Source organism: Phocoena phocoena, chromosome 18, assembly GCF_963924675.1.
Source record: "Phocoena phocoena chromosome 18, mPhoPho1.1, whole genome shotgun sequence".
Lineage (NCBI taxonomy): Eukaryota > Metazoa > Chordata > Mammalia > Artiodactyla > Phocoenidae > Phocoena > Phocoena phocoena.
Window position 1 is genome coordinate 1,485,829 of NC_089236.1, and position 12,700 is coordinate 1,498,528.

A 12,700-nucleotide genomic window follows, 5' to 3' on the forward strand; every position below is an offset into this window, starting at 1 on the left:
ATAAGAATCAAAGGAGAAAACAGATATGCAAGTAGTAACATTATTATGAGTTGGATCATTTGTTCTCCTAAGAAAGCTGGCTTACTTTATGTGTGTATCTATCCATCTATCTATCTAAAATATATACACACACACACATATATATATTCTAAAGGCATCACTGTATAAAAACTTCATGATTACCCTCATTCTTCAAGAGAATTTTTATTCCCTTCTTTTTTTTTCTCTATCTCTTCTCTTCTTTTTCTATCTCTGGTGCTTTATGACCACATTTCAAGTACCTAGCTCTTAAAAAGTTATTCGTATCATATAAATGCTCTTCCTTTTTCTCCTTATGCATTTACAAAGCATTAAAATAATTTAAAGGGCTACATTTCTACTAATTATAAACTGTCAATAGTACCTTCAAAAAAAACCCCAAAAAACAAAAAAAAACAGTACCTTCAGACTGAGTATATTAAAAAACCTACCTACCTTTCAGAGTCATTTGTACCAATCCTCACATGGAAAGCAAATTAAAAAAAAAGTTTTTTAAAAAAATTAAATGTAGACAAAATCTCAAACTATGGATTCAAATCAATTAGGAGACAAACCTTCACCCATTTTTTCTAGGCTACTTCTTTCTTAATAGTCTGAAAACTGCTGCCACTAAATTCCAAATTAACGAAGTCGTTGCTTCTGTTTTATTGTTTTAGGCATATGGTTTATCTCTAGTTCTCTCAAGCCCTCAAACTTTTCAACATTCTCCCACCCCCACTTATTCTAGGGAATGAAATTGAAAAGCTTTCATTTGTTTTATCATTTTTAAATTGACCATCAACCTACTGCCAAGTTCAATACCCAAACACTTCTTGCTTTGCTTTCCACACCTCCTCTTAAAATTTTTAATAATAGAAATTTCAGACATAGCAAAGAGACTCCTATAATAACCCACCATATATACACTATTCAGCTTCCACAGTTCACAGTATCCTGCCATTCTTGGTCCAGCTATACTTCTACCTACTCCCGGTTCCCTTCTCAATTATTATTATTTATATCTCTTCTGGAAAAATTTTTATCCACTGAAACGTACACATCTTAGCCATACAGTTTTAACCTGAGTAACCAATCGTCTGCCACAGAGCAGAACATTTCCTTTCCTCAGAACGCTTCTTGTGTCAATTCCCAGGCAACGCATTCTAGCTGCATCCCCACAGAGGCAGAATCAAATTAGTTTCACTTAGTTTACAAATTCAAATAAATGGTATCAAGGAGTACATGTTCCTTTGCGTCTCTTTTCACTCAGTATAATGATTTTGTGATTTATCCATGTTGTTTGCATATCAGTAGTTTGTCCTCACTTATTGCTGAGCTGTATCCCATTTGTATAAATACACCAATATTTATCCATTCACTCATGATAGATGTTTGCATTGCTGTCTCCAGTTTTTGGCTACTGCGAATCAAGCTGCCATAAACTTTCCGTTTTCCCAGCTTTACTGAGGTATACTTAATATACAGAACATTGCACACAATAATGTATACGTTTTGATGAATTTGTACCTAGGCATACACCCATGATACATCACCACAATCGAGGTAATAAACATATCAATCACCTCTGTTTTTGTTTGTTTGGGTTTTTTTTTTTTGGTGGTAAGAACACTTAGCATGGCACCCAGCCTCTTAACGGAGTTTCAAGTGCAGGGCACCATATTGCTAACTACACCCACTATGTTGTACAGCACAGCTCCGCCATCAACTTCCCTGTTTTTGACATGTTTTAATATTTCTCTTGAATAAATACCCAGGAGGGGAACAGTTAGGTCTGTGCAACTTTACAAGAAACCGCCAAACCCTTTTCCAAAGTGAATTCTCGTTCCTTCACATCCTCACCATTTGGTGTGATCAGTCTTTTTAATCTCAGCCATTCTGTTGGAAGTACTGTTCTACTTCACTGTGGTTTTAACTTGCATTTCCCTGAAAACTCACGTGGAGCACTTTTTCAAGTGCTATCTCCCATTTGTACATTTTCTCTCGTGAAGTTTCTGTTGTAGTCTTTTGCGTACTTAAAAAAAATTTTTTAAACTATTAAGTTGTAAGCATTTGTTATATATTCTGGATACAAGCCTTTTGTTAGATATGTTTGGAAAATATTTTCTCTTATCCTACAATTTGCCTATTCGTTTTCTTAATAAACAGAAGTTATTAATTTTGATGATGACTACTTTATCAGTTTTTTCTTTTATGGTTACTGCTTTTAGTGCCCTAAGCAACTCTGCCTACCCTAGATTCTGAAGATATTCTCTTATATTTTTTCCCAGAAGCTTAGTGGTTTTAGTTTTTATGTTTAGATATATAATACATCTCAAATACATTTTTTTTCAAATACATTTTTGTATGTGGTGTGAGGCAGAGGTTATGACTAATCTTTTTCATATATACATCCTATCCGTTTGTTCTAGTGTCATTTGTTGAAAAGACTTTTCCCATTAACTGATTTGGTGTCTTTAATGAAAATTAAGTGACCATGTAAGCGTGGACTCTTTACTATCCTCCACTATCTACTTGTCCATCCTGTGGGCAATATCACAGTGTCACTGTTACTATAGCTTTGTAGTGTCTTAAAGTCAGGTAGTGTGAGTCAACCAGATTTGTTCTTGTTTCTCAAGATTGATTTGAGTATTTTAGGTCCTTTGCTTTTATTTATTTATTTGGGCCACGCCTCGTGGCTTGCTGGATCTCAGTTCCCCAACCAGGGGTCTTAGGCTCCCTGCAGTGGAAGTGCAGAGTCCTAACCACTGGACCGCCAGGGAATTCCCAGGTCCTCTGCTTTTGTCTTTCTTTTTTTTTTCTTTTATAAATTTATTTATTTGGCTGCGTTGGGTCTTCCTTGCTGCACGTGGGCTTTCTCTAGTTGTGGCGAGTGGGGGCTACTCTTAGTTGCAGTGTGCAGGCTTCTCCTTGCAGGGGCTTCTCTTTGTTGCGGAGCACAGGGTCTAGGCACGTGGGCTGCAGTAGTTGTGGCACGTGGGCTGCAGTAGTTGTGGCACGTGGGCTCAGTAGTTGTGGCTTGTGGGCTCTAGAGCGCAGGCTCAGTAGTTGCGGTGCACGGGCTTAGTTGCTCTGCAGCATGTGGGATCTTCCTGGACCTGGGCTCGAACCCTTGTCCCCTGCATTGGCAGGTGGATTCTTAACATTGCACCACCAGGCAAGTCCCAGGTCCTCTGCTTTTAAATATACACTTTAGGGACTTCCCTGGTGGCGCAGTGGTTAAAAATCTGCCTGCCAATGCAGGGGACATGAGTTCGAGCCCTGGTCTGGGAAGATCCCACATGTCGCGGAGCAGCTAAGCCCATATGCCACAACTACTGAAGCCTGCACGCCTAGAGCCCATGCTCCGCAAAAGAGAAGCCACTGCAAGAAGCCCGCGCACTGCAACGAAGAGTAGCCCCCGCTCGCCTCGACTACCCAATGCAGCCAAAAATAAATTAACAAACATTTTAAAATCGGCTTGTCAACTTCTATAAAAAAAGACTGCTGGGATTTTGCTTGGCAAAGTTTAATCTCTAGACCAATTTGGGAAGAACTAAATCTTCTAATCCATTAACATGGTATATTCCTCCATTTACTGAGGCCTCCTTGAATTTCTACCAGCGATGTCTGAAGTTTTTGGTGTATGTTTTTTGTTAAATTTATTTCTACTTATTTTATACCATCCAAAAAGAACTGATCTTAATTTCATTTTCCAAATGTTTGCTACTAATTATATGGAAATAGAATAGATTTTTCCATACTGATCTTCTATGCTTTGATTTTGTTGTTGGTTCCTTAGTCATATTATCTGTGAATAAAGTCAAATATACTTCTTCCTTTCTACTATTTTTATCTCTCTATTTTCTTTTCCTGTATTGCTGTTATCTTTAGAATCTCCAGTAAACTGTTAAACAGCAGAGGTAAGAAAACACATCCTTTGCCTTGTTCCTGATTAAGGGGAAAGCATTCAGTATTTTGTGTTGTAGCATGACATTAAAAAAAATTTTTTTGTAAATGCCCTTTATCAGTTTGAAGAAGTTCTCTCCTATTCCTACTCTGAGTTTTACACAAAAATACTTATTTTGTTAGATGCTCTGTCTGCATGTTCTGATATGATCATGTTGGTTTCTCCTTTATTCTGTTAATATGATCGACTGCACTGACTGATTTTCAACCATGAAATGAATTTTGTATTCCTTGGATAAATCTCACTTGGTTGTGATGTATTATTTTATATGGTGCTTGATGTGTTTTGTTCTATCTGGTTAAGTATTTTCATACCTCTGTTCATGAGGAAAGTTGGTCTATAATTTACTTCTCCTGTTAGGTTTTTGCCAAGTTTTAGTTATCAGGGATATGTTGGTCTCATAACATGAGGGAAATGTTCCTTTTTCTTGTATTTTCTGAAAGAAACTATGCAAACTGGGCACAGTTTGACAGATTTCACCAGTGAAACCATCTGAGCCTGGACATTTCTTTGTGGGAAAGTTTTTGATAACAAACCCAATCCTTTGATACAGGACTATTTAGATTTCTACCCCACCTCTTGTTTTGGTAAGTTTTCCTTTTTTTTTTTTGCGGTACGTGGGCCTCTCACTGTTGTGGCCTCTCCCATTGCGGAGCACAGGCTCCGGACGCGCAGGCTAAGCGGCCATGGCTCATGGGCCTAGCCGCTCCATGGCACGTGGGATCTTCCCGGTCTGGGGCACGAACCTGTGTCCCCTGCATCGGCAGGCAGACTCTCAGCCACTGCGCCACCAAGGAAGCCCTGAGTTTTGCTTTTTTAAGGCACTTGTCCAGTCATCTGAGTTATCAGGTTAATAGTCACATATGAATCAGTTGTTCACAATATTCCATTTTTATCCTTCTGATACCTCTAGGATCTCTGGTGATTTCTCTCTTTTCATTGCTAATACTGGTAATATGGATCTCCTTTTGTTGTTTGTTTTTGATAGATCAAGTACTGAAAATTAGTCAAAATTTATCATATAATTAAAAAAACAATAGATGTTAGTCATAAAATGATAAATTTTATAGAAAATTCGAAACATCTTTTTTATTATAAGACACTTAATAATGTTATAATAACCTTCACATAGTTATGATAAATAGTTAAAAACAAACAAACGAAACAAACAAGCACATAGGATTAGTTGACTGAAATACGAATTTCTTAGGAGGCTTATTACAGTACTGGCTTATTCCAATTTAGTGTAATTTAGAACAAGGGTCTCTCCTAAAGTCTACCCATGTGGGTTTAGTGCCACATAAAGCTTGTCCTGTCAGAGTCGTATCTAGAACATTCTGGTCTGGACTCAGGGAGCGTGTTACCCAGGTTGGTGCATGTTGAAATTACAGGGCTGTATATTTAGTTCTATAATAGCCCCATTAGAAACTACTTTGTATCCAGGTATCCTCTTAGGCCAAAAGGTCTCTCTGGTCTACCAAGATGCTTTCTAAGATGGCTTGTGCATGATGCTGATTCATGACAGCAACGGACTAAGTGCCTCTCCTGCAACCATTCTAAGTGCTGGGATATAGTGGTTACGGAAAGATAACATCCTTGCTGTTGTTAACTTACATTCTAATGGGCCAGAGGTAACAAACAAGTGAACAAATAAATAAGAGAATTTCAGATGGGGGAAAGGGCATTCTAGGTGGAGGTAAGAGCAAAGTCTGGCAGAAACAGGGGTGCTTTCTTAGAGAAACAAAAAAAGGTAAAGCTTTTACACATAAGTGGTAAAAGAAGCAGGAAGACACATTCAAATACAAATTCTGAATGTCTAAAAAACTACCAACAAATTGACTGACTTTATACTGATCCATACTTTCAATTTCAGGCTGAAAATGAAGAAAGTACATAGGGTCAATCTAACTGATTTTTGCTTCCAGGATGGATCATACTATTAAATTCTGGAATAAGAACACTGTTCCAAAATCAAGAAGGATAAACTCTACTGAAGGCCTTTATATTTAATAATAACTCTAGCAGGTGTATTTAGCATGATAAAATTATAACCTGACTGCATTAAGCGCAGTCCTTCCTACCAGTATGGAAACAACGTGAAACCAGAGGACCACCTAAGGAGAAATTTATACTAGTAAACAGACTTGTCAGTCTATCTATTTATTGTTTAAAGAAGTTGCACTGAAACCCTGGCACTCATCCCAATAAGCAGATGTACTATCCATCAAGGTAAAAATTAAATGGACTTACTATTACTGGCTTTGATCATTGCTGGCACTGTGTGTTATTATCTGACAGAGAATGGCTTATACGCTTAGTTCCTATTTTACTTGTTCTTGGGAGAAAGAAGTAAGCGATACACTTACCAACACAGTTTGTAGATCTGGATATTAATAAGACAGGAATGTACCACAAAACACAAAAGTAATAAACTAAGGCAATTTGTATTTTAGGACATCTTTACAAGACTTTATATTAATACATTTCTTCATTACTTTTGCATCTGCTGTTCAAATCACGTTGTTATATCTATGTTTTGGGTATTAAAGTAACTCTCATTACTTTTCTAGCAACAAATAAAATGCACAGGGAAACATTCAGATAAGCTGAAAAAAAGAACAAACCCACAAAACCCTGCCTTTTAAATATGCTTTTCTGATCTGAAAAGAACTGTTTGGTGCTTTCAATAAACTTTCAGGGCTTCCCTGGTGGCGCAGTGGTTGAGAGTCCGCCTGCCGATGCAGAGGACGCGGGTTCGTGCCCTGGTCCGGGAAGGTCCCACATGCCCCGGAGCGGCTGGGCCCGTGAGCCATGGCCGCTGAGCCTGCGCGTCCAGAGCCTGTGCCCCGCAACAGGAGAGGCCACACAGTGAGAGGCCTGCGTACCACAAAAACAAAAACAAAAAACTTTCAAATAGAAGATGCTACAAACTTAGGTGTCCTAACACAAGGACCATGGAAATGAAATAATTATTTAAATAATTAATGTAAGCATAGTTTTTTCTCCTCTATGCTGTTATTTTCTTCTTTATTAAAAAATTTTTTATTTATTTATTTTTGGCTGTGTTGGGTCTTCGTTGCTGTGCACAGGCTTTCTCTAGTTGCGGCGAGCGGGGGCTACTCTCCGTTGCAGTGCGCGGCCTTTCTCAGCCCGGTCCTCCTCTGAAGTCTCCCACATGCGAGGCAGGGTAACACTGAAGAGCGAGCGAGCTCCAGAGCTGGACAGACTTGAATCAAACCATGCGCTGCACAACAGTTTCCTCATCTGTAAGGCGGGGACACTACTACTGATTTTGTAGGCTGCTGTAAAGATCTAATAATATAGCACAGACGTCATAACCGATCCTCCAGAGAATGAGTCCTCTGTGCCCCTTGATCAGTTAGCACTATCATGACTCCTGGTCAGAAAAAGCAGTGACCACCGTTGATTTCTTCCTCATGCTGGAGGCCGGGCCCCACAGAGCCGGCACGCAGCACCTCTTGCGGGATTTCCCACTTCTCACTCCCAGCTGAAAATTGGACGATGACAACAGCCTCTGGGCCTCCTGGCCTCCAGGCTCTCCACTTCCGGTTGGTCTTCACACTGCGGCCAGAGATGAATCTGGAACACTGACGAGCCGGCTGGCCTCCCCGACGAGTGCAATCCACACCCTACGTGTCTGCGCACACTTCAGCTGCGCAGCTTCAACCACGGTGTCAGACAGCGGCCTACAGGTATTATTCCCCAAGGGAACACTAACGACGGTCACTTAATCACTGTTCGTGCCAAACACAGCAATGTTATTTCCGCTTTCCTTCACCTGAATGGAACTGATTTCAAAGATAAACTTATGATGACTGTCTAGTATTTCCCTTCTTTCGTGCTTTTCGAGTATTTTTAACCCAAGGTCCTGAGTAAGAGCTATGTATGATATCTGGAAATTCTTGGTTCTTTCCATTTTGTCTGTTTACAAGTACCTTCAACTTCTTGGTGGAATGCCAGGCTGCTTTCATAAAGCAGTTGGTAACTGGTTAACAGTGATAAACTTTACCCACGCTGCTTCTTTGGAAACAAACAGATTTGGTAATGTTTGTTCACAATGACCTAATGAAACGCATTTTTGTTTTCAAATCCGTATCTCTTACATATGACATATTTTGAATACATGAAACATTCAAGAGATTCTTTAAGCAGTTAAATGGTATGGTTTTCTCTATAGATTTTCTATTACATTAAAAAATTTATTATTCTTTATTTTATTTATTTATTTTTGACTGCACTGGGTCTTCGTTGCTGTGCGCAGGCTTTCTCTAGTTGCGGCGAGCCGGGGCTGCTCTTTGTTGCGGTGCGCGGGCTTCTCGTTGCGGTGGCTTCTCTTGTTGCAGAGCACGGGCTCTAGGCGCCGGGCTTCAGTAGTTGTGGCTCACGGGCTCTAGAGTGCCAGCTTAGTAGTTGTGGCACACGGGCTTAGTTGCTCCGCGGCATGTGGGATCTTCCAGGACCAGGGCTCGAATCCGTGTCCCCTGCATTGGCAAGCGGATTCTTAAACCACTGCGCCACCAGGGAAGCCCCTCTATTACTTTTAACTTCTCCCACTTTGAGAAAACGAATTCCACAAGATCACGACCTGTTTCTCTGAACAGTACAGTGAAACCTCACGCATCTAGAGAAACACTTCAGGCAACTCCAATCCTTGGGAATCCTCCAGCTTTCTTACCTAAGCTGAAAACCCAGAAGTAAGAAAAACCTTTTCAGCATTTGAGACAACTGTCATAACGAGCATGTAATAAAATATACTAAGAAGTTTCTGAAAATCTCTAGCCTTGTGTGTTCTAAAGCAGTGCTGACCAACAGTAATATAATGGAGCCACACGGTGCTTTTAAATTTTCTAGTAGGGCATGAGGAAAGTAAAAGGACAAACCTACAGCACGGTGCTTAGCACGTATTAACTACTTAGACAAACACTGGTGAATTAACGAGCACTCACATAAATGCCTAACTTATGACCTTTAAAAAAAGCCTTTGAGATATGAAACAAATGGAACTCTCTTACATCGCTGGTGGGGATGCAAAATGGAACACAGATTTCGGAAACCAAAACTGGCAACTTCTTACTTTATACTTAGCATATGACCCAGAAACTCCACCCCCACATATTTAGTCAAAGAAAACATATGTTCACCCAAGACCTGTGTATGAACATTCACAGCAGCTTTATTTATAACAGCCCCAACCTGAAAACAACCAAAATGTTCATCAAGTGACTAGATAAACAGATCACATCCACACAATACTACCCATCAGCAACAAAAAGGAGCAAACTACTGACAAATGCGACACACAGATGAATCTGAGTCAAACAAAGAGTACATATCCATACTTTCTGATTCCATTTCTACGAAACTCCAGGAAAGGAACACATCTATGCTGGAAGAAAGCAGACCACTGGCTGGTCTCCTGGGGCCAGGAGAGGGGAGGAACTGAGCGTAAGGATACAGGAGGACTTTGTGGAGTGTGGCAATGTTTTAGATCTTGACTGGGCTGGTGGTGACATGAGCAAGTGGACTCTTTGAACAGGTACATCTGATTGTATATAAAGGATCCCCCATATCCCTTTGATAAGGATCCATCCACAGGTGTTGCAAATTTAATTACTAAAATATTTGGTTTTATATGTAGGAAACTATCTCAAAGATTAGAAACAAACAATATAGCAAAAAAGGTCTTCAGTAGGGAATACATTTATAAATCAGTGGGATCCTACAAAAATTAGGTTTATAAATATTTAACATCTTTAGAAGTTATCTGGAAGAGGGTGTATAGTGTATAAATCTAAGCATAAAGTAAATGACAAGAACACATGTGAGTGGGCAGTAAAGCAGCAGGTGAAATTCTCAATGTTGCAGCTTGAAGTGTAGCAGAAACCATTTACTGCGGCCAGTGTCGGTAGCTGTTCAATTATTCTAAAAAGTTTGTTAGGTGGCGCAGTGGTTAAGAAGCCACCAGCCAATGCAGGGGACACGAGTTCGAGTCCTGGTACGGGAAGATCCCATGTGCCGTGGAGCAACTAAGCCTGTGCGCCACAACTACTGAGGCTGTGCTCTAGAGCCCACGAGCCACAACTACTGAGCCCACGTGCCACAACTACTAAGCCCGTGCGCCTAGAGCCTGTGCTCTGCAACAAGAGAAGCCACTGCAATGACAAGTATGCGCGCCACAATGAAGAGTAGCCCCCGCTCGCCGCAACTAGAGAAAGCCTGCGTGCAGCAACGAAGACCCAACGCGGCCAAAAAAAAAAAAAAAAGTCTGTTAATCTGGGGAGTCATTTGAAAAAATAGATACCTACATAACAAACATTTAAATTAACTTAAAGAAGTAACATCCATTTTAGAACCAAAGCCTTTTTTCTTTGGAGTGAAGCCACTGATTGAAATCACTGGTTATTTTTCTTGCCTAAGTATCTTTTTTTTTTTTTTTTTTTTTTTGCGGTGCGTGGGCCTCTCACTGCCGTGGCCTCTCCCGTTGCGGAGCACAGGCTCCGGACGCGCAGGCTCAGCGGCCATGGCTCACGGGGCATGTGGGATCTTCCTGGACCGGGGCACGAACCCGTGTCCCCTGCATTGGCAGGCGGACTCTCAACCGCTGCGCCACCAGGGAAGCCCTTATAAAAGATAATTTATCATCTGTAGTTTCCAGTTTCATTTTTGTTAAAGTGCAGCAAAAAAATATAAAGAAACAGGTGAAATTACTATCTCAAAATTATGACTTTATCATGTACTCAATACAAAAATCAAGATATTTTACATTCCTTTCTTTTTTCTTCAAACTCCAGTGCATATTTTACATTACAAGACATTCAGATAATGTATTTCATTGGAAATATGGGCACACGTCGTTTTATCATGCTCTGCAGATTTTCTGTGTTTTAGAAACTGAAGGTTTGTGGTAGCCCTGCATTGTCAGATGATGGTTGGCATTTGTTAGCAATAAAATATTTTTAAATTAAGGCACAGACATTGTTTTTTAAAGATATAATGCTATTCCACACTTAATAGACTACAGGATAGTAAAAACATAACTTTTATCTGCCCTGAGAAAGTAAAACATTTGTGTGACTTGCTTTATTGTGGTGGTCTGGAACCAAACCCACAATTTCTCCAAGGGGTACCTGTACTTGATCCATATTTAGATTTTGTAAAATTTAGAAAAGTAAATAAAAAAAAAAAATTAAAAAGTAGATCCACATACTCAAGTTGTTTCAAATATACTTGAAAATCTGCCAATACCTGAAGTGAATGTCAGTTTTTAAATTTAAATTTAATTAAAATTCGGAAACTCAAGTTTCTTAGTCACAAGTTATATTTAACAGCCACGTGTGGCTACTGGCTACTTGACCGAACAGTCCAAGTACGACTCGTTTTAAAGATAATTTCAACAAGCCTTGTGGTCTGTCTTCCCAGTACACTGGGGACTGGGAGAAAGACACAGAGGACAGAACTGACTTACCTTCTCCATAAAGCGCTGCTCTAGATCGGGAACAGTAAGCTCTGCCTGGCATACTCCCCGCTGTTTACATGCACTGACGTACTTTTAACAGTACCATCGACTTCCTTGGAACGGAGTAAAATGTACTGCTGGCGTGTTACAGAGTTATGTCTTAGGAAATATCATTTAAACAGATTTCACCTTTTCAATTATGAGCCTTCACAAATTCCTAGAGAATCTGAACCAATTTATACCTTTTGTGGCTTTTTCATTTTCCCTCCCTATTCTTCCTGAAGGCTTAAGGTTTTATTTTCCTTATTCTTTTTTTGGTGGGGGTGTACCAATAATTTTTAACCATCTATAAAGCGCTTTCTGTTGTATTATCATTTGCTGAAATCATAAAAATAAAACTCTAAAACATTGCAGATGCTTAAGTTCATTTCTCCTTTTGGAATCTCATGCTCTGTTCTGTAACTGTTTCCTCAAGGCTGTATTATAGAAAATTTAGTATTTTTGAATGTATAAATGATTTCTTGACATTTCATATGTAAGCAGTAAATATAATTTTCATTTTAATGGAAATGTAAAATTATCACACAAACATCCAGGTGTTTTATAATAAACCAAAAATAACTAGAATCTACTTACTTTAAAAAATTCCTTTTTCTCAACCATCTCATCACCATCTGCATCCAACATTTGAAATGCAACATGAAACCCGGTATGGGGTTCTGCAAGTGAAAAATGAATAATTATGTAAATGCTGGTGGAATGCCAAGTTACCTGAAGATCTATAGGTCTTCAAACTTGAAATAAGCAACCAGAAACAACATGAGTAAGTGCCTAAAGTAGAGGAGAAACAATCTCTTCTCAGGATGACAATTTTCAAAGGCTGATGTTTCCATGGTGTGCTGTTCTGCTATTAAGTGTTCTGCCCTTCAAAGCAAAACTCATTTCAGAAAGTATTTCTTCCACTCTACTAGGGGCTTTCCTACTTCTTACAGTATATTCTCTATTTTCACATTGATTACTACTCTTTATTTCCCTTTCCCAAAAGTAGGGTTTTGTAAAAATTATTTTGAAATAATCTTAGGCTTACAGAAATACTGCAAAGCTGGTACGGTGAGTTCCCACAGGCCCCCCACCCAGTCTTCTCTCATGGCAGCATCTTGTGTAACCATAGTACCTTTATGAAAACTAAGAAATTAGCACCTTTAACTAAACTACAGACTTCATTTGGATCCCATGGT

General features: G+C 39.4%; 1 protein-coding gene across 1 annotated transcript in view; it reads right to left on the reverse strand.

Moving 5' to 3' along the window:
• Positions 1-12,700, reverse strand: part of MICU2 (mitochondrial calcium uptake 2) — a 91,124-nt gene that overhangs the window by 19,326 nt on the left and 59,098 nt on the right. Inside the window, exon 6 of the mRNA XM_065896320.1 lies at positions 12,099-12,181. Within this exon, the coding sequence (XP_065752392.1) occupies positions 12,099-12,181 (83 nt within the window). The remainder of the gene's footprint in view (positions 1-12,098; positions 12,182-12,700) is intronic.